This window comes from Amblyomma maculatum, chromosome 11 (genome assembly GCF_055883805.1).
Source record: "Amblyomma maculatum isolate TAMU_Amacu chromosome 11, ASM5588380v1, whole genome shotgun sequence".
NCBI classification, from domain to species: Eukaryota; Metazoa; Arthropoda; class Arachnida; order Ixodida; family Ixodidae; genus Amblyomma; species Amblyomma maculatum.
The window spans coordinates 26,863,201-26,885,170 of NC_139354.1; the positions used below are offsets into that span (position 1 = coordinate 26,863,201).

The window sequence follows — 21,970 nt, forward strand, 5'->3', positions numbered from 1 at the left end:
CAAGTAGCCCTTAAAACAAAAAAAAAATTAGTGGAGAGGTGGGAAGCGATAGATTCTAATATAATGCAATAAGCATGTTGATCTTATAACGTGTAACGCTTTCAGTAAACTCTTTTTTTTTTTTTGAGACGGACATTGCGGTTGTCTACCCCATCTGTACGCCTGCTTGCTTACAAATCTATTGTTCTGCCTACCTTAGATTATGCTGCAATCATTTGGGACCCGTTCACACTAACTAACATGAATAAATTAGAGAAAGTTCAAAAGAGGGCGGCATGATACATATATAACAATTACCGGCGTACATCAGTAACACACCTTTTAATTCAAGCTGGCCTTCCGACAATAACTGAGCGAAATCGTTGTGCACGACTTAAATTTCTGTACCAATTAATTAAAAGACACTACTGATCAGAACTCACCGATTTGCTTTTTTTTCGTCCGGATACGCAACCCGACAACGACACCAGCTAACTTCAACTCCTTTTCGCGGTCGAAATAACTGCTTTAAATACTCATTCCTTCCACTATTTCCGATTGGAATAACCTCACTAACAATGAAGTGCTGCAGCCATCACTGACGTTGTTTTTGCAACATATCACCTAGTTTCTTTTTATTGCATTTGTTATTTCACTCCTGTGTTGTATATGTTTAGTTCTATTCCTAATTGTGCAGAAGAGCTTCAACTTGCACTGTAATTATTGTTTATTTTTGCCTGTTCTGTTAAACTGCCTAGTTTGTATTCGCACCCTGCTAAAATCCCAACACTGGGATTGCAGTATCAATAAATAAAAAAATAAATTAAAACATGTTCGTATATAAGAAAAAATGGGGATATAGTCAGGATTTTTAATATGCCCCTCATTACTAAATTAGCGGAGTTGTAAAGGCCTATACGTTCGCATTTACTCCTCACCAATTTGTAAAAGACAGATGTGTTTGCAGCCATGCTTTCTGTCAGCTGTGAGAGCCTGGTCGGTGGCGGTGTATTAGCTTCGGCAGGGACAGAAAGCATGGAAGAACTTGCGTTAAGCAGAGCCCTGTTACACACGTTGTCGACGTTTCAATCAATCAATCAAAGTGATCTTTATTAGTATGCAACGAAATACATAAATAATAATGTGAATAAAGAATAAAGACTCATGCAACATGACACTGATTTTACAGTGTATAACTACGAGTCCCGATGGGCCATATAATTTCAAAAGAAAGATTGTATTTTCAACTTGCCTCCACCATATCGCAGATCTGTTTCTCGACTAGGGCAAGGTCAGTCCCTTCGGGAACTCTCGACGCAAATTCCATGGCGAGGGGCTTCGACGGAGAAACCTGCAGAGGGGTAAAGCACAAAGCGCCAATTCAAACATTACACTTGCAGACAACACGTACAAACAGCTTCCCCTGAAACAAGGCCAAAATGACGGCACAGAAATATTTTCCGCAAAGAAAGCTTGCCCAAAAATGATACATCTAATGCGTGCAACGAGGACTAATTAAAGTTAGCCTAAAATCATCGATTACAACTTTCTGCCGAATAAGAAACAAGTAGTGCAATTTATGCCCCCCCGGTGGTGTATCGGTTTCACTTAAGAAATAATTACTCATTAATATCGTCCCTCAGCATGCACTAAGGTGGACACGAATAAGCATTACTACGAAAATGACAAATCCACAGCTTTCACGTGAAGCAAAGCTCGGACGAGTGACAGATGGCGGCTGGGAAATAGAACGGCATGCGCAGAAGGGATCAAGAAGGGTAGCCCGCCAGAACTTTGAGCAACTTTTGAATCACCACGTTGTAGTACACTTATCGAACAAAAATGAGGTCAGAAATACGTAAATCTCGCAAAATTAAGAGCGAAACGGATGACGCCCGACGTCGTCACAAGCCTTAAATGATACATGAAAATCTATTTACTAAAACAAAAAAAGGCGCACGAATAATCTGCCCTCCCTCAGTACCCTTCTCAACAAGCATTTTTAAGCTATCTCCACGAACTCAGCGTGTACAAGCGGCCACAAAAAAAGTTACGAGGGGCTTTAGCGACTAAAGTAGTGAAAGGCGAAAGCCTGCATGAGTACCGCATTCTGCTATGCAACTGGCTATAATTAGTAATTAATTAATTAGCATTTAAGTAGTTAAATGACTGATTACCTAATTGATTAGTAATGAACTAGTTAATTAATGAATTGCCTAATTAGTCATTTATAGTCATTAATTACCAATTGATTAGTCGTTAATTATAAATGCTTGTTGATTGGAATATGGCTTTAAAAGGCACGCATTCGCGCATACTGTGGTGGCTGTGATTGGTCGAGACCTCTATGACGTCATCCAGCCTCGACCAATCAGAGCCGCCGCAAATGCGGGACAGATTTTGTACACGACAGCATGAGACAATAAAGGTTTTCGCTTTAATAAAGAAAACAGGTTGCGATGCCGCCTCACTCCGCCCCGTCCCTCCCAAGTCACGTGGGCGCACTCAGTGAAAGGCCATCCCAAAAAAGCCCAGTTAACCTCAACGGGAACAGGGCAGCCAGGAAATGTAGGTGAAGTGTAGCCCTAATCGGTGGCAAACAGTTGTAAGGAGCACTTTTATGTTTTTGTCAATTACAGGGGACACACAGAGCTCTTTACTTTGACTCGAATACACATAGAGACCACATATACAGATAAGTTGCACTAGAATATTTCCACAAATATCGTTTCAGCGTCTCTTTAATTCGAAGTTTACTACCACTGAAAGTTTTCTTGCTGCAGAACAAATATCAAAGTGGTCAAGAACAAGTCCTAGCAGCATCTTCCTGAGACGCAAATCCTTGTAGGAATTATACTAAATGTTTCATCAAGACACGCATCGGCAGAAATTTTTATAACTCTCCCACGCCTTCTAATACACAACTTTTTGTAGAGAAAATGTCAGGTGCCACGCACAAAAACAGCTGGAACGGTAATCTGATACTAACCATGGGTGCCTTGGGCTCTCTGGTGAGGGAAAGTTCAAATATTTCGTCCTCCGTATAGGCTGTGTCGAGAGAGAGCTGGAAGATACAAGGGAAAAGGTCAGCAATAAGACTCCGGCATTTTTCTTTCCATCAGCGAGCGATTAGGCACGCCAACAGCGCCACCTCGAATAGCAAAAGAACAATGCGAGAATCCATCGCCTCCGCTTAGGTTATCAATGCAAGTGTCGCAAGCGTAAAGCTGCAACGCACTACAAGTGCTCGGCGAAGAAGTGATGCACCCGATGATAACTGCGCGAGAACTTTTCTACTGAGAAAACGTGGGCCTGTTATTTGAAAGTGGCACATACAGAGGCTTTTTATTGTCCTTTTAAGCCTCACTACACTTTCACAGAAAACAGTTAAAAGCCGAGACGTGCGCTTGCAGTAAAGCCATCTGGATCGGTATCCAACACGAACCGAACAAGCGCAGTACATCCTGGCCGTTTGTTTTCATTCAAGCCCGAGAGAGGGCGCAGAGTAGAAGAGCGCGCATGCGCACAGCGGCCACGTCACAAAAGGCGGACAAATTAAGAGTCGTTAAGTAGAGGGCGCAGTTACCTTGAGCGTGTTGATGAGGTCCATGCTGACATCCAGGGGCGGCGGCGAGTGCTGGAGCTCCCAGAGCTCCTGGAAGATGTGCGAAAGCTGCGCCATCTTGCGCAGGTTGATCATGCCGTCCACCACGTCCGGTAGCGCCACGTGGACGGAGATCAGGTCCTTCATGTGCACGCCTCTGCGACAGCACGGGTGACGAGTCACGCACGACCAACGGAGAGAACGATTGCCACAGCATACGGGAAGACACAGGAGGGTAAACAGGTGTACGGGTGTAGAAAGGGAACAGGACACCCGCGCGCCTTTTTTGCGCTCCTTCATCTTCCTGAATATTCACTAACACACCGAGCTACAAGCATTTCTCGCCACAGCACTTTCTGCCCCAGCCATCTTTCATGCAGTGCTTGGAAAAAAAAGACCGCTTCCAAACCCTGCGCTGCGGCTCAACAACTACGATTTCGATCAGATAACATTATCGCGCTCAATATTAGTCAATTCTCGCCCGCGATGTGCGAACGAAGTGGAACTAGTTTTTTTTTTTTAACTGCACATAGGATTGTAGCAGCAAGAAACAATCAAGTAACGCTATCCCACTTCTAACACAGTCTATACACGGTCGCGAAAATGCTGACAGTGGCGACGAAGCTCAATGACTAGCTGACGCCAACGCTTTATACGGTAACCAGTAACCCATTACTAGAAATCCTCACCACCAGCCTGACTATACCCAGTGCAGGGCGAAGGCTACTCCCATATCTCCCGAACAACGCGGTGGGATCAGATAACAGCAGAAAAATGGGCGATACAATTCTCAGTTGCCCCTATATCGTTTTTCTATACCAATCGAACACCCAGCCAATCCAGAAAATATTAAGAAATAATAAATAGCTTTAGTTCTGGATGCTTATAGGGCTATAATGTACACCGAAGGGCGCCTCAAATTCACCGCATGTTTACACTTTAAAACATTCACATCGCCCGCACACAACACCGCCATCAACGCAGCCACGAAACGCCACTATGTGGCGCTAGTAGCGCAACTTCATTAATTCGCGCGATTAAAGTAGTCAATGTGGCTTTGTGCACGACAGCTACGAGGCAGCTTCCGCGCTTTGAACGCTACAGCGCCTGAACCCCTTCTACCTACGCCAGCCTGCGAATAGCGGCCAATTAGAAGTGCTCTCACAGGATGGGTATCCGGAAGTCTCGGGCCTCGGCGAGCGCTTTTCGGTAGTTGCAAAAGTTGCCGCCGGAGGACAGCAGTGTAGCGAACTGCGCAAGGGTCCGCCGCGTTTCTCCAGACAGACATGTGGTGGTCTGCGACAGCCTCGCCAGGGCGCTGTGGTTGAGTCCGCCCACGACGGCCATCAGGGAGCTGAAGTTCTGCAGCTCCAGCAGGTTCTGCGCGCCGTCGGCGACTCAAATGATATGACGCACACTCGCACTGCGTAGAATACTCACAAGACGCTCGCCGCTATGTAGCGTGACACTAAGCGACGCCTGTTTACGACGGTGGTGAATATAATCTTGTTCAGTCATTAATATCTTTTTCCTCCTCTCTGGTGTAGTGCGCGCGACATCGCTATGCTGCCTTCACGGCCGGCTTCACTAACGCTGTGCGTAACCTGAAGCACTCGAGCCGTGGGTGTAGCAAACCTAGATAAACGGCTTGATGAAACGTCTCAACGTAAACCTTGCCCAACATGATGTCCATGTTTTTTGTCTGCTGCTAATGAATACAAATTCGGAACTCCAATTATTCCATACGCAACGTTGGCCTACACTATGGCCCTACAGCAGACGACGTCACTCATTTCATTTTCATTCGCCGCCCTAACGACGTGCCTTACAACGTCTCACCAGGCACACTGACGGCCCACTTATCACGCAACACAGTGTCCGAGTTGGTCGAGTGAAGTCTTAGTGCGACCACCTCCCGATCGAATGAACTCTAAAGTGGCTGCAGCTCCATTCCACGTTGTGAGACTCGTAGCAAACTATACTGTACCCTCCTCCTCTCAACTCCTCAATCACCAGCCAGTTTTTCCGATTGTTACCTACATTACCAGGACATTGATGAAGGCCGCTCTAAAGGACTTCAGTGGATTCCAGCTGGCTCTGGTAATAATATTAGCCAACGAAAAAGCAGATGAAGGCGTTCACAGAAGTCATCTGAAGCGGAATTAGTCGAATATACTTCACGAGGCCTGCGGCATTCTACAAAGTAGAAACATTAGCTCACGAAGAAGACGAAAAAAACCGACTCTGGAGTTCGCCGCCACAGTATTGCCGATTTCTGCACTCCACCGAACCATATTTCAGATCTAGACTCCCTCCTATCACTATTTCTGGCCACCTAGAAGGCCTTCAGCATGAAATTTTAAATCTTGAACTCACAAAATACATTAAATTCCTATTTAAGACAACAGTCTGCGCTGGAACAGCTGCAGCACAGTCAAAACAGTAGAGCATATATTATCTTAGAACGTCTAGCGCATGCACTGAAACATGCACGTTATCAACATCTAGCTGAATCACTCATTTATGTAGACTTAACACTCAACCACGTATTAGACTTTTAGCCTTCTATAGGCAGCACACACACGCAGTGAACTTTTTATTTGGTAATTTAAATGGCACTGGTATCCTAGACAAGCTTTAATTAATTTATTCGTGTTCCTCATCAATGCGCACTCTTAACTGTAGCGAGCTTTGTCAGGTCATTTATAATAAGTACTTTGCTCTTGCTTCTAGCATACACTTTTATGCATGCCGCCTCAAATTTCATAGTCACATTCGTTTATTGATATTTGTAGTCACATATGTTTATTATTATTTTTAAGCCTTTACTAGCTCCAGCACCTCTGCCTTTCCCCACACAGAGTAGCAAGTCAGCGGAGTTACCTGCAGCCTTAATTCTCTGTTTTCCAATTAAAGACTTTCTCCATCTATGAATCTGGCGAAGCAGACCGCATCGAGCAATGCTGCAAAGGAGGGAGCAGTGAAATATGCCTTTAGTACAAAAATAAGCAAAAACACCATCCCTCTCGGGCTCGTTTAGCCTGATGAAGTATGGTTTCCCGGATGTCTTTCGTGTGACACCCGTTACACCGCGTTACAATATTCACTTTTTGTGATCGTTTTCTATCGCCTGCATATAGCGACTATTCATGCTACTCCCTACTCACCTCCTCCCAGTAATGACGTCCTAGGCCGTCGAGTGCCAAAAAATAAAAAAAAAAAACAAGCTTCTGCCATCTGGCGGCTCGAAGCGGTCTCCCGACAACAGCTCTCATTCCAAAATGCAGGCCCGGCACAAGGTATGGGAATCAAAGCAAGGAAACATCCGTGTCCATGACCGCCCCGAGTGCGTACCTTAGCGACGTCGACAAACTTGGTGACGACGTCAGCTCGCTGCTGTGGAGTGGATCGCGAGAGCACCATGCATTGAGTCCACTGGGAGAGGCCGTTGAACTGCGATATGGAACGCTCCAGCCGAGGGTTGTCGGCCAGGGTGCCTTGCTCCGCGTACTGCTTGAAGTCCAGGAACTGCAAAAAAGGGTACAGAATGCGATACGTCAGTTTCGAAACAAGTAGTGCGATATAAGGAAGCCATGTAACATGAAAAAAAATCAACAAGCGCCCACACTCAACTGATCCTAAATGCTACGGTGTATCATAACCGAGCGTAAGCCGCACCAGTGCACACGTCAAGACAACATCGCATGTATACAGCCAACCCTCACAACAGCACGCTTCTTTAGCGTCATATACGGCCAATAATGACATCGGAGACGTGCTGGATCTAAAATAGGTCCGTCTTGTATGCGACACGACAGCGGAGAGGACATGGTCGTTTGCGTTGTCAACATCTCTATCGCCCCGTAAGCGCAGACCCATTCCGCGGGCATGTACCAAACAGCCCAACAAGAAAAGATGCACACTCTCAATCATGTGGCAAATATTAGAACTCGGCGATTAGAACGTCGATCCAAGGGGAGCTCTAAACGCGCCAACCGATTAGAGTTGCACTCACGGTGATGCGCTTCATGACCTTGTGCTCGAGGTAAGTGAGGTGGTCGGCCAGCTCTCGCGGCTCGAGGTGGTCGAAGACGAGCGACACCTTGCGCGTGTGTTTGGCCAGGGGCAGGCGCACCGAGACTCCGCGCGCCCACTCGCCCCGGGGAGAGGGCCTGCGGTTCATGTCGACCAAGTCGGCGAGCACCGTATGGCCCTCCTGGCGCAGGCGTGCCTGCAGCGACGCCAACCGCGCGACCACGCCCTCGGCCTCCAGGTGCTGGGGAAACTTGTGCATCCAGTATCTGCACAGCATAGTAGTATATAGAGTGAAACTACACCGACATGTCACGTGCTTCTGTTCAAAAGGACACACACATGTTACGTACAAAGCGCCAACTACCGACAGCTCATGGATGCCATACACTGCATACATGCGACATTAACAGCACCAACTTCTCGCACCTGATAAGACATCACATAGGGCACGCACAGGATGGCAGCTACCATAATACGCACATAAAAGCAAAAAGCCAACTACTAACTATACGTAACTGGCGATCACTGTCATATGCGTATCTTATGATGTTCATCAAGAGCAGGCAGTTAGCGTTCTGTGTGTGGCATGTATTTCTTTTATTGTTGTGATGCCCATTTTACAGCAGACCCTATTCCCATAACATACTCTACGGTTAGCCAACAAGATTTGACTCATCAGAGGTAAATGGCAGAATAGTTATAGAATGTGCTACGGCTCAAGAGGCGCAACGTAAGACCGAAAGAAATGCAGGCAGCCGCTCACCTGAACACCTGGCATACTTGCGCCTTGTGCTTGTAAATGGGACAGTGAGTTGAGTGCTGCAAAGTGTGAACGCATGGCAGCAGACATCTATGCTGAGTATTGCTGGTCACGTATCTGTGTCAGGTGTTAAGGAACTAATCCATGGACGATGCTGAAAGAACTACAGCACATGACATATTGTAAGGCAGGTTTGTTGATGACGAACGAGAAATAGGCTGCGCGGAAAGACCACCACAGGAGCATACAGGACAAAAAAGCCCTTTGGCACCCGTTCTTGAGTTTCGCGTAGTCGTCGCCATCGCCTTCGGCGTTGTCCCTCGTACCCAGCTCCACAGCCGGGGCAGCGCGCGCTCCTTCCCCCCCTCTTCCTCCGTGGCAGCGACCACGCGTATTCTCCGATTGCTGCACGCGCTCCTGCCGCCACCGTTCGCCGATGCATGTACCCTCCCTCCCTTTTCCTGCGCGGCGGCAACGGTGTTCTCCGGTTGCCGAAGCATCGACTCGCTATCGGCGGATCATGATGCGTGCATCCCAAGCCGAAATGCAGAGTCAGTTAACTTGACTCGATAGCGGCGTCAGTTGCATCAGTCAGTCGCTGCTCTCCGCCGCGCAACGTTCTTATGGGCCCACGCGCTGCCTCCCGCCACCTCCCGATAATTTAATTGCTCTCTTCATTTCTCCGATCACGAAGCTTCCTTCATAACAGACAAAATCGGTTAGTGGAGTGTTTCTTGAAGGAATATGTGTGAAAAAAAAACGTTGTCTGTAATTGTACGTAAATGACTCCCAGTCAGAAAAAACTACAGAAGATTTTCTGTTGTTGCGACAAAAGTTTTGTGCGGTTTTTGACGGGAAGCCTGTTGTGACAACAGAATGTTCTGTAGTAACATCAGAAATTTCTGTAGTTATTACAAAAAACTGCTACAAAACTACGAACAACAGAAATATACTACAGAAGCACTACAAAACTACAGAAAATACTACCGAACAGAAATATTTGACGTTTACCACAGAAGTACAAAATATTTTGTCGTATTTTTGACACGGTTCTGTAGTTTTTTTCGATTGGGCTTGCTCGAAATATTTGCCTCAATCTATCGAAAAGGTGAAACAGCTGATGAGCTGCGCTCAAATTTCGCATCAGGAAGTAACGTAATCATCAGCAATTTTTTTTTTGTTCAACCTATTCTACCGCCTCCAGTGTCTGCCTCACGTTTTTCAAATAATGAATCCCATGAACCTGCCGATCACTGTGTACAAACTCTAAAGCCATCCTTTGTGTGGACTTAAACAAACGTTACCCGCCGTGGTTCGGAATTCAACAGTCGCCTGTCTTTCTTCGCCTCTAATAGGCTCATCGCAAGCACTGACGACATGAGGTTCCATATCGCGCAACACAGAAGAGACACTACGCTAGCGCTAAATTCCTCTCTTAAGTTAGCGTGCCTGTTGTGTACCTCATGTGTTGTGTGCTGTGGAAACTCAGATTACCCACTAGCCCAAACCCAGACCCTTCTACAGACAACGGTCTGTCTGTCTTGCCCACCGCAGGCAGTGCCAAGAAAACTGCAGACACGAATCATGAACTCAGCAAAAAGAAATAGTTGATAAAATGCCGCACACTCTATTATCAGACATAAATCTCTTGATCTTTTATCTAAACTGCTTTCCAATGCGGCTAAGTCTGGTTCCCAGGTATCTCGATGACGCTTTTTCAGAAGAAAAAAAAAAGTAACTGTAGCTTACTTAGGACACCGTTATAGTGATGTCAGACTTTGACACGTTCATTCGTTCATGTTGTAAAAAAAATAATCTTGCATGTTACAGTCATCGCCATCATGGGGGATGGGGGTGGGCAGTAATCCATAGTCCAATATATACACGAGGAAGGACTCTACACAAGTTCTGAGCCAGAATCAACTCTCTCGGGTTAGTAAACTAGTCACGAACCGGTAATGTTCCACCCTATGATTGCTTTCAGGAACCTTTCGGGAAGCTAAATTTTAACGCGCTAGCCGCTGAACAGAAAATTCAGCGTTGTAAGCGAAAAATCAGGAGCATATGGTGTTTAGCTGATGTTAGTTGTCAGGGGACGAGACTAGGTTTCTAATTGGTCGGCGGGTTTGGGGACGTCAAGAGACCACGTGACATGGCGGAACCTTCCAGGTCTCTTCAGCGATGAGTAAAACCTGCTACGTCACGTCCGCACGACTTGGTGAAAGCGGAAATTCGAACGCGCATATTTCAAGTACACTTCTGCGCGCAACTGGCCAACTTACTGTATGCTCATAAATACAAGCGAGATAGTAGGAGTGCAAATTAAAGGATTAGTGATTAAATGGCTACAAAATGCATACACGTGAACAAGGATCTGCGGGCAAGAACCATTACTGCTATAACGTCCCGCCCTTAAATGTGAGTCTTAAGCATCCCCAGATCCTTATCTTCACTTCTAGTTTCCAATCATGAGCAACCATAGCTTTAGCAGCTGCCTTACACGTGTGAAGGCATCCTGTCTATCCTGCCTCCTCCCAAGCCGCCATCTACCGTGATATGTAGGTAACTGGTAGGAAAACTGGCCGCTTGACAAAAACAGGGCCACATGAAATGACGGCTTTGTTCCTCTCCTACCTTCAATAAACAACATGATCGCAGCAGAATGCTTGCGCCAACGGCAATTTTTTGCGCGCACACACACACACACACACACACACACACACACAAAAGAGAAAAGGATACTGGTCAACAAGGCAGCGGGCCAGCTTCTCAGATTTGATGAACCACTGGTGCATGAGAAGAAATATGTAGGGGAAGCGGTTCTCGTCATCCTCCAGACCGCCGATGGGCACTGCGAACGCACGTGGGGAGGGGGAGAAAGAAAATAAAGAAATACGCTTCGCCGTTAATGACACCACAAAATTACGGTAACCTTCAATGCAACGCGTGTACGGCTGCTACAGCTGCTCAATATTGCATTACATCGGTGACTCTTTAAAACCTTACAGGTGCACATATATACCGCACTCTATCATACATCAAACTACATCGTGCTCCACAACTTCACTGTTGGCAGAATGTACAATGACCGCCATCGATCGTCGTTCTTTTTTTTTTTTTACCGGATCACGTTCGACAAAGCATTCTTCACTCTTTCCCTTGTCTTCCAAAAAACGTCCAGCACGAAGCAGGTAGCGTTCCTTACGTGTCCATATATATATAGCCGCCTCCCGACAATTTTCCTCCTTTCTTTCAGGCACCCCGCCGGGGTGGCGCAGTGGTATACGGCGCTCGACTACTGTTCCCAAGGATACGGGATCAAATCTCGGCCTCGGCGGCCGTTTTTTGATGGAGGCGAAAAGCAAGGCGCCCGTGTGCTGTGAGATGTCAGTGCACGTTAAAGAACCATAGGTGGTCGAAATTACCGGAGTTCTCCACTATTGCGTCTCTCATAGCCTGAGTTGCTTTGGGACGTTAAACCCCACAAACCAAACCAAACCTTTCTTTCAGGCACCCTAAACTTTCTAACGCATAAGAGGCATGCCTTTATCGCAGCTAGATTTCATAACCCTAATGTTTATTTACAAACCATAGCGTGTACAGCCAGCGATCCCATATTTCGCGAACCGCGCCTTGGAAGCTGGCGTAAGGGCTTCTGAAGACATTGAAAAGTTCTGCATGACAAGTGTAGCGCAACAAATTTAGATCGAAAAGCATGCGAAACAGAAGCTGCGTGACAAAGGCAAAAATATGCAGAGAACGAAATGTTTGAGAGTCGACCTTTTCCCCATGCACCGCCAATACAGTTCTTCGCCACTGCGCTTTAAGACGAGCTTGCGTACGAAACTTTCTGGTTTAATACGCGTGATCATGCTGGGCCTCGTCACGGCATCTAGGAGCTGTCCTCTGTGCCTCTTGCATATGTACGCAACAGCGCGCCCTGAAAGGCCTGAAGAGGTCGGAAGGAGAGAAGCTCCGAGCCTTACAGAAGCAGTCGATGAGGAAGCGGAGCGCGGCGTCCAGGGAGGCGGCTCGGAGCGAGAACCCCGGTACGGCGGGGTTCTCGGTGTCCCAGACGAGGCCGTCGCGGGCTGCTCCGCCGCTGGAGCCCATCGAGCCCTGGGGTCCCATCACCCGAGGCCCACCATCACCGCTGCTGCACCGGCTGCCGGGTCAGGACTCCTCGGAAGGGGGACAGCAGCTCTGGCAGCACGCCGACTCCGAGCGCTGCGTCCCGCAAGGACCACACACATACTCAGTAAGCTGTTCTACAAAACGAAACAAATATGACAACCATACCTAAAAGCCAGTCTTATAAACACTCCGCAACGGACAAGCATATAGAGACGCGAAAAGAACGTTTCCCGTCGACTCATTCGTTCGTTGCGTTGTGTTTATAAGAATGCTGCACAAACTAGCTCAACCTTTCGTTCTATTTCAGCTAAGCGGCACTACTATGAGCGAAAGCTAGAAGTATTTTAGTGCTAAACAGGCTTATCTCGGCTGATTAGGCTTACCTAAGCCTAATAATCTGAATTAGGTGTAGGAGCGTGCAATTAAGGCAAATGTGTATTCAGACTGCGAAGTGCAACTCTAATGTGGTCTCACTGTCACAAGCTGCCTCACATATAGAGCGGGAATTACGGGATCTCCCTACTCCTCCGAGCATGCTTCGACATCTATCTCCGCGGCAGCGGCCGGCCAGTGCGCGTTCTTGACGAAGGACCGCAGCGCAACCAGCCGAGAGTATATATATATAAAAAGGCAGACCGCAGCCCGCCCGCGGCAATGCGCTCTGAGGAGATGTAGTCTCTCGAGCAACTCTCGCGGCCGCTCACTCTGGGAAACTTATTTATTTCCACCAAGCCCGCGATCCAACTCGTTTCTTCCTCGCCTAATACGGCCGACTACGACGCCTCATCCTGTCGGTTAATTGAATACTGTATTGGCCTTTGTTTAAACCTTGACCTGGCTTATTATTTTTCGCTGTGTTTTCTGTGTAACTCTTGCCCCTACTTACTATATCTGGAATGCTTACTTTGTTATCTTTATAGTCTTGTTTTATGTTCACTATCGGCTTTTTCCTGTTGTCATTTACCGAGTCATCTTTTATCACTTTCGTACCGCAGTGTTCTTTTTTTTGTGTTCGATTATATGCAGTGTAATTTGTATTACTATCTGTAAATATCCCATTGTTTGTAAACAAAAAGTGACTTTCTTGAACTTATTCCTCAATCACCCACCGACCCACGTACTTCACGGCTTGACAGGCCTAACTTTTAACTGTGTTCTCAAATCTTATAGAGGTACAGCGGGTAACCGTTAACGGGATCCCGCGCCTCTGTTGACCGTAAAGGCAGGGGTTTGTGGCACCCACAAACATTTACGCATAGCTATAGGGGCTAAGCCTAACACTGAATTGGGCTTCCTAAGTCCCCCCCGCACGAGCCGCCGAGTCATGTCTGCTCGCAGAGGGGACAACAACTACGAGCACTAACACCGAAAGGACTACACAAACTCCGCAAGCCACTCTTGAAAACAAAACGGGAGCTCACAGGACGATCCCCACTTTGTAATGCCAGATTCGGAGATATCCTTTCCCTGGGAGGTGAATGTATAATATCGTTGATTATTACTGTCCGCCTCGCTCTTTTCTAACCAATCAGCGCGGCTCATCGCGGTAAAGTCATGCTTGACGTCACAGCATGCCGATCAATTGTTTTGGAGCGGCGCAGCTGCTTCGCTCCCGCTCCTCCTTCCAGTTCCTCTTCACATCCCTCTATGTTAAGCCGACGCCGCAGAATCGACAAGTGTGCCTTTGAAAGTGGGCAGTGTGAAAAACGGGCATCTATATTAAAACATTAAAAAGACAAAGATCATGGCGTCTTGCCCTATCAAGTCCTGGAGCATCAAGGGACGAGAAGTGGAAGCTGTGACAGATGTTCTCTTCTTGGGCTTCAAGATTACCTCGGAAGAAGACTGCAGCTATGAAACTAGGAGACGCCTGCTTCTGTGAAGGAGAGCAATGGTTAGCCTTGACCGCCTAGTAAAGAGCAGAGACATTAGTCTGCCAACCAAGATCCGTATAACTCGTGCTATGGTCTTTCCAGTTGTGATGTAGGGATGCGAGAGTTGGACTGTGAAAAAGGCTGACCGCCGAAGAATTGACGCGTTTGAATTGTGGTGCTGGCGAAGACTCTTGAGAGTTCCTTGGACTGCCAGATGATCAAATCAGTCGATATTGTCGACCATAAACCCTGACTGCCCATTGGAGGGTCAAATTCTAAAGTTAAAGCTCAGTTACTTTGGTCATCTGATGAGAAGAGAGGAGTCACTGGAGAAAGATTTGATGTTGGGAAAGGTTGAGGGTCGCCGGAGAAGGGGGAGGCAGCGAACGCGATGGTTAGATGGCATCCTCGAGGCACTGCAGATGAAGTTATGTGATGTTAGAAAGATAGTGAGAGACCGGAAAGCGTGGCGTGACATGGTCCATAGGGTCACGAAGAGTCTGACACGACTGAACGACTGAACTGAACTGAATACAACTTTTTAACTAATCTGAAAGCGTTGCTCCGCACCGCCATCCAGACCGCCGAACGTGCACGCATCCGTCAGGTATATACAGGTATCTTATAGTATATAAAGTTATCTTATATGCGCCGAACGCGTATAGGTTATGAACAAAGCGCAGCAGCACCAGAAAGTAGCAAAGCCAGCACCAGAAAATGATAACCACACCCGAGGTTACTTCGAGGATGAAGAATGCAAGAGATCATCTTTTTATTGTACCCTGGTATATTACGTGCAACAAGCTGGTGCATGATAGCATCAGTTTCCATATGAGCCATTGAACACAGCAAGCCGTTTGCAGCAATACGAAAAGTGAGGCCGACCAGTGGCGTACAGGATGACACGTGTAACATGGTTGTGCTCTAAACCAATTCTTACACAAGCTCCTTGCAAATTGCTTCTGAAACTAGGTACAGCTCGATAGGACTACCATATCTTTTTATCAGAGAGCACCCGATGATTAAACACGCACCGGTTTCAGTCGATGACGGGGTCAGAATCGCGTTCATGAGTCGAAATATCAGAAATCGCGAGTAGAGGACGTTACAATAGGCACGGCAGGAAGTTCGCCGCATGTAGCCGGTGCATTGAACAGCCTTACGGACCTCAGTAAAGCAGCACGTGTGATTGTTTGCCTTCCCCTTTTGTAAACACCTGTCAGAGTGCAGTACAGTTTCTTCTTTTTTTATCTATCGGTATCAAAACTGGTGCAGCTGGTAGGGCGGATATATAAAAGCAGCACCCACGCCTCTGCACCTTGATAAAGTGAAGGGGGGGGGGGGAGGGGGGGGGGGGGGGCTAGTACACGGTTTTACGGGATGTGGATCTAGAGTTCACCCAATGAGTCAGGTGCTTCCCTACTGAAAAAATTGTATAAGGCACTAACCTCACATTTTATCACACAATCTCACTCAATTCACATAACAAATCATATACAAGTCGCATATAATTGCATAAGGTCTCATAGTTTCTTGTACATTATTATAAATAATGTACGATATTTTATGACAATGTACGATATTTTATGACAATGATGTGCACCTTAAGAAAGTCTGTGTGATTAGATGAGATTTTATGAGGTTATTGCCTCGTAGAACTTTTGGTTTTTCGGTAGGGTTAACCCACCAACTCATTTTAAAGTTTAGACGGTCGCTTATCTGATAAAGGGATTTTAAAAACGAGCAGAAAGGTAAGACATGTGCTTTCGACCAAGGCATGACACAAGGCTACCAACCCAGAGGAGTTGCAGTTCATAGCCAGTGCACGAATTTTGTCCACCGAGATAGAGTCACTAACACGGAAATTGTCGCGTTTTCTAACAATCTACTGATATATATATATATTTTCTTTTATGAATGGTTGGACATGCAGTAGGGTGTCAGGCGCAGTGAAGATCTCATATTTTGCTGATATGTAGTCTGCAGTACATATTTAATGAAGCGAGCGGACAACTAGAATGAACACATTATCGCGACGTATTATAATTAAAATGTTCTTCAATCAATTAACATCTAACACTGGTCCATGCGTCCAACCACGTACAGGTGCACTTCAATCAGAAGTAACAGTTGTATATTCAGCGTCAATACACAGGGGTCACAAGGAACTGCGAGGTTTCAGGAAAAAGGCAGACGAGTCCGACCGATTAGTCCCGACTGCGATCATATGACTGGCGTTCTTTCGAAATAGATTCGCCTGAACAGGTTTCTCAGTTCAGTTCAGTCGTTCAGTCGTGTCCGACTCTTCGTGACCCTATTGACCATGTCACGCCACGCTTTGCGGTCTCTCACTATCTTCCTGACATCACATAACTTCATCTGCAGTGCCTCGAGGATGCCATCTAACCATCGCGTTCGCCGCCTACCTCTTCTCCGGCGACCCTCAACCTTTCCCAACATCAAATCTTTCTCCAGCGACTCCTCTCTTCTCATCAGATGACCAAAGTAGCTGAGCTTTAACTTTAGAATTTGACCCTCCAATGAGCAGTCAGGGTTTATGGTCGACAATATCGACTGATTTGATCTTCTGGCAGTCCAAGGAACTCTCAAGAGTCTTCGCCAGCACCACAATTCAAACGCGTCAATTCTTCGGCGGTCAGCCTTTTTCACAGTCCAACTCTCGCATCCATACATCACAACTGGAAAGACCATAGCACGAGATGTAGAACAGGTTTCTACATCAGTGCATTTTCACTGCCTCCGCTCCCGTTTACCTCACTGTCACCACTACAATCGCTTACTACTGTTGAGTTGTCGTTTACTTTGTACTGTACATATTCCCGTGCTTTATTACTAGGAAGTTTTAAAATACCACTACTTGTCATCGGGAGTTACGTGCGAACATGCGACAAGTAACATTCATAAGCACTGCCATGCTTGATGCATAGCCTCCCGTTATTTGCTACTTAATCAAATAAACTTATTTGCCATGCTCGCCAAAGTAAGCATTGGCCCCTGATAGTGTGTTTGCTAAGCCACTAATTGGATTCAATATACCGGTTACTGCAAGCACCTCTGCAAACTTCAGTTCGCTCTCGATAATTTTTACGCTCCTTGCTTCTTGTCACTGCGTAAGTGAAGGATCGCCCAACACTTCACATTAAATTGATACGCACGGTACATGGCGCCCAACGTGACATATCGCACCTGAGGCGGCATAAAAAATTTGATAGCTGGCTGGTTCGTCGAAAAGTGATTGATGAAACCATTTCGCTCTCGCGTTTCCGCACCACGTGCTGCAGTGACCGTCAGCTAGCGCCTACTATTTTGGGAACAGCATAAACACCTCGGCGTGCCCTCCTCGACCTACCCGCTATTTCCGGAGCGATTGAAGCCCCTGAGCAGAAACAAAATATTAAATAAGAAAATGCCTCGCACGTTGCCGTTCAATTTAGTACACTGTAAACGAGGTTCCCCACCAATCAAACGAGCTGGGAGGAAATGAAGAAAAGTTGCCACCCACTGCGATGGCTCAGGGTGTTCCGGCACTCAACTACTGACCCGGGGGACACGACTTCAATCCAGGCTGTGGCGGCCGCGCTTCGATGCAGGCCGTGTACTTGTATTCTTTTTCCCTCTCAACAGCTGGCAGTTTCATGTTTTTGTCATCCCCTCGCCCGCCGTGCTTCCGAGAAGCGTTACGCCGATTACTACCACAATTGTTTCGCGTTTCCTTTCCAGGCGCCCTTTCCTTTTCTAGTCTAACTCCCGCCATGCCCACCCCAACTTCCCTTATTTAATTTCCTGTCTGGGACACCTGCGTTAATAATTATAAATAATTAAACGCGCGTCCACTGTGAAAGGCAATATATCTTTGTTCGAGTGAGAGAGAACACTCCATCTCACCCTCTTCCCTCTTTTTTTTTTTTTAAGCTTATACAAGCACATATAAGTCAGTACAAAGCAAACCGAACGCCTTTATTCCGTTTGCTAGGCAAGAGGCAACTATCTCCGCATTGTTGGCGTTTTAGAAGTGGGGTATGATTAGACTTCGCGCTTCGAGGGATACCTAGAGGAGGCTGCACACACGAACGCAGCGAAGGCCAACCCCTGTTAGTTTTCCAGTCGTTTTCACACGCCTATATGCAGCACAGCTTCACTAATACTTCACCAGCACCCACGACGAGTCAGTAATCATGAGTCCTGCTATCGTGCATAAGGTTGCGGGTTCGACACCGACCGAGATGGCCACATTTCGACGGGAGTGGAATTCGGTAATGGCCAAGTACCAAGATATCGATAAGCGTCAAGAGAATCTGGTGGTCGAAAGAAAGCCGAAGCACTCCAATGAGGCGCACATAACGGAAGGCGGCTTCACTATAGAGCCTTGTCAAAACCTATTTCTTCATCGGGCTTTCGACACTTTCATCGCCAGTATTTCTAGACTTATCGGCTTACAACCTGACAATGACAGCTGTGGCGACGGGTGTATTTGAAATTACGATAATATCCACAAAAAAAAAAAAAGAAAACTCATAAGAAGCAGTCCCCTGTACTATTGTTGACGTGACCTCCGCGAATTCTGCACATTCCGCAGCAATCCTTCACCCTCGCATTGCTTAACCACTCGCAGCTGCTGAACCCTTAAATATGCTTTCTTTTCAGTCCCATTTTAATAAAGAATTACTCACTCAACCCTCATACTGCCAAGAATTTCGATCCTACACGCAGTGTTTCTCGCCATGGGGTCTACGTTTCGGAATCTGGCGCTCTCGGCAGACAAAACCCGTTAACAGACTTGCGCGCCATCTTGCGGCGTTCAGACGAAGTGCTCGGCGCCGCTCTTATCAAGAACACAGCAAAAAAAAAAGCGAAATTTGCATTAAGCCATTCATAGCTGACACAAGGTCAATTGCTGACAGCCAAACTCCTAGGCAGCGCTGTCATGCGCCAACTATACCATACTGGCCAATGCATGGTCTGTCATCAGATCTGTCTTACCAAATCAGACTCATGTTGTTGCTTGGCCGTCGCATGCCGACCCTTTCCTTTGCCACTGTATAACACCCCCCTCCCCCCCCCCCCCTCCCCTGAAGTCGACGCGGCTGCTTACTTTGCCCGGCCTTCAAAACATATTGAACTTTCTCGCTATGCGGGAGAGCCCATACGGTGCGAAGTCCAGACTACAAAGACACCGCGCACACGTGTTCAGCGCCGCCGTGATAACCTTGAGCGGCTGCGCAAATCACATGGAGGGAGAATTTCTTTCGATTCAGTGCGTAGAACCACCACTTTGGAAACAGCTAATCAGAATATCCAATCTACGATTAAGTGCATGAACACGGAAGACTATCGCCCGCCATTTTCCGGCTGCGCTCCAAATGTATACGAAAAGAGGACTTTCGAGCAACCGAATTCAAGATCTGAAAATGAATGTTGGCTTTCAGTGTGCCATATTTATCTGCGTTTTTTGAGGAGCCACGACAGCGCATAGAATTGATGACATCTTTAAGGTGACAGCTTTGAAGGCCTCGTTCTCAACGAAATCCGGCGATGACGTCGACGTTGTGAGCACTAACATTCGCAGCTTAGCGGCTTGTCATTTCAGTCAGGGTCAGCCAGCTCACCCCCACCACTGTTTCGGTCGGTGGGTGGATTGTTTCCAACCGTTCCCCTCGCCAAGCGTCGAAAACAGACGAATCTGCAGTTGCCAGCACCCTCCCACACTCGCTCTGGGCTGGCTTCAGCCATCCCAGGCAGACCGAAGCTTCATTCCATCAATTCCTGTTGCCTGACATGGTTGTCCCGGTAAACCTGACTGAAAACAACCCTCTTAAACCTTAATCACACTGCAAAAACAACGAGCATGCCTCTGACAGGTGTACATGATAGGTGGCAAGTCCGGGCAGTGATTGATGGTGGGCTTGAGTGACGTCACGAGATCACATGACATGGTATAGTTTGCACGAGCCGCCAATTAACAGGGGCAGCTCCATTAAGATAGGAATGTGAGATGCGAATTTAACCCTCAGGAATCCCTGGGTCACGTATAGGCACGGTCGTAAAGCGGGTTTTATATCCATGTCGGCTGGTCTTGCACTTAACCCAGGCAGCACAATACATTGGCCAATATTGATACTGCGTTGGGAATGTCCAGCCCAACATAGGACCATTGCACTGCCAACATAGGACTGAATATTGTGTTGTGTTGGGAGTAGCGCATAAACAACTTAGGCTATCATGCGCCAACCACAAGGTTAAGATCGTTGCATTTACGTAATTAAAACTTACATTCTGTTTAGAATATTTCCTTCTATCAAAAACCTAAAAACACAGGACAAATCAACGAGAGCCTTTTCACTTAAAAGCAATGCTGGATGAAGTGGAATGTGTTATTTGTAAAACCGTGGAAAATGTATTTTCCTTAGTTGTTCAAGCTGTCTGCATGAGAGTAAAATGTGGACGACTGTTAGCTCATGTCCGCATGAATTGCACAAGGGCTTATCCTGTTTTGTTAAAATAAAGCTATGTGTTAAATGTGTGTGTCCTATGCGAAGAGAGCATACAGCCAATGATGGGCACTCGACTTCCACTCTTCTATCAGAGGCTTTATGAGGTGTAGTTTGTTATTTCTTTCAGTGTTCCATGTGGTCTGCCATTTTTGCGTGAGTTTACTATGTACCAATTTCATGCAGTCTTGAGATGGCATCTGCACTTCTTTCACTTTCTTGTCTCGAGCTTTGGCAACGCACATGTCTGCTTTCTCATTACCTTGGACTCCTACATGACTAGGGGACCCAGCAAATTTTTATATTTCGTCCTTCATCTGTAAGTGTTGCTATGCTGTGTATGATGTTTCCCAGTAGTGGCATAGCTGTGTTTCTTGAGTGAAGTGCTGTGGCTACACTTAAGGAATCTGTGTAAATAATACTTATTTCGAGATTTTCTTTATTTTCTCTATGGCAACAGACAGCATAACATTCAGCCGTAAAGATGGACGCACACTGTGGAAGTTTTATTATTTCCTCCCATTCTCCTTGAACTACTGCGCTTCCAACATAACGATCTGTTTTCGAGCCATCCGTGTAAAAGTCCATGAAGCTACTGTATTTTTTTTTTTTTTTCAGCTGAAGGAAATCTTGTACGATGTGCTCTTGCGGAGTTATTGTTTTTTGGAGCTGTGCGAGAGAAAGGTTGCAGACTGCAGGAAACAGGTACCAAGGAGGTAAAGGGTTAGGTCTTTTGGCAATACCAGGTAAACAATCCTGTAGGTCAACCTCTTGACACATTCGCTCAAATCTTAGGAGCAGTTTCTCCCAGCATTAGGTTTGTTGGTGAATAGTGTTCTATAAGGGCATTTTGTTACTAGGAAATAGCAGATATGTTTTGGCAGAGACCTGATTTTAAATACATAGGCACATGTAAGTGAAGCAGTTCTGATTTTGAGAGGAGGTTCATTTGTTTCTACAAGCAGACTGAATATAGGAGAAGTTCGGTATGCTCGACATGAACGTTGAAGTCCTGAGTTATGTACCGGGTCTAATTTCTTTAAATATGATGGTCTGGCTGAGCCATACACTATGC

At 46.6% G+C, this 21,970-nt stretch overlaps 1 protein-coding gene across 7 annotated transcripts in view; it reads right to left on the bottom strand.

Moving 5' to 3' along the window:
- LOC146173213 (ras guanyl-releasing protein 3-like) overlaps positions 1-21,970 on the bottom strand; it is a 91,203-nt gene that overhangs the window by 18,589 nt on the left and 50,644 nt on the right. For all 7 annotated transcript variants that reach the window (XM_084584492.1, XM_084584489.1, XM_084584487.1 and 4 more), the window contains exons 3-11: positions 12,365-12,605; positions 11,121-11,229; positions 8,382-8,495; positions 7,599-7,884; positions 6,938-7,111; positions 4,749-4,963; positions 3,566-3,740; positions 2,969-3,043; positions 1,232-1,330 (exon numbers count right to left, since the gene is read on the bottom strand). In XM_084584492.1, coding sequence (XP_084440618.1) covers positions 1,232-1,330; positions 2,969-3,043; positions 3,566-3,740; positions 4,749-4,963; positions 6,938-7,111; positions 7,599-7,884; positions 8,382-8,495; positions 11,121-11,229; positions 12,365-12,509 — 1,392 coding nt within the window. In that variant the 5' untranslated portion in view covers positions 12,510-12,605. The remainder of the gene's footprint in view (positions 1-1,231; positions 1,331-2,968; positions 3,044-3,565; positions 3,741-4,748; positions 4,964-6,937; positions 7,112-7,598; positions 7,885-8,381; positions 8,496-11,120; positions 11,230-12,364; positions 12,606-21,970) is intronic.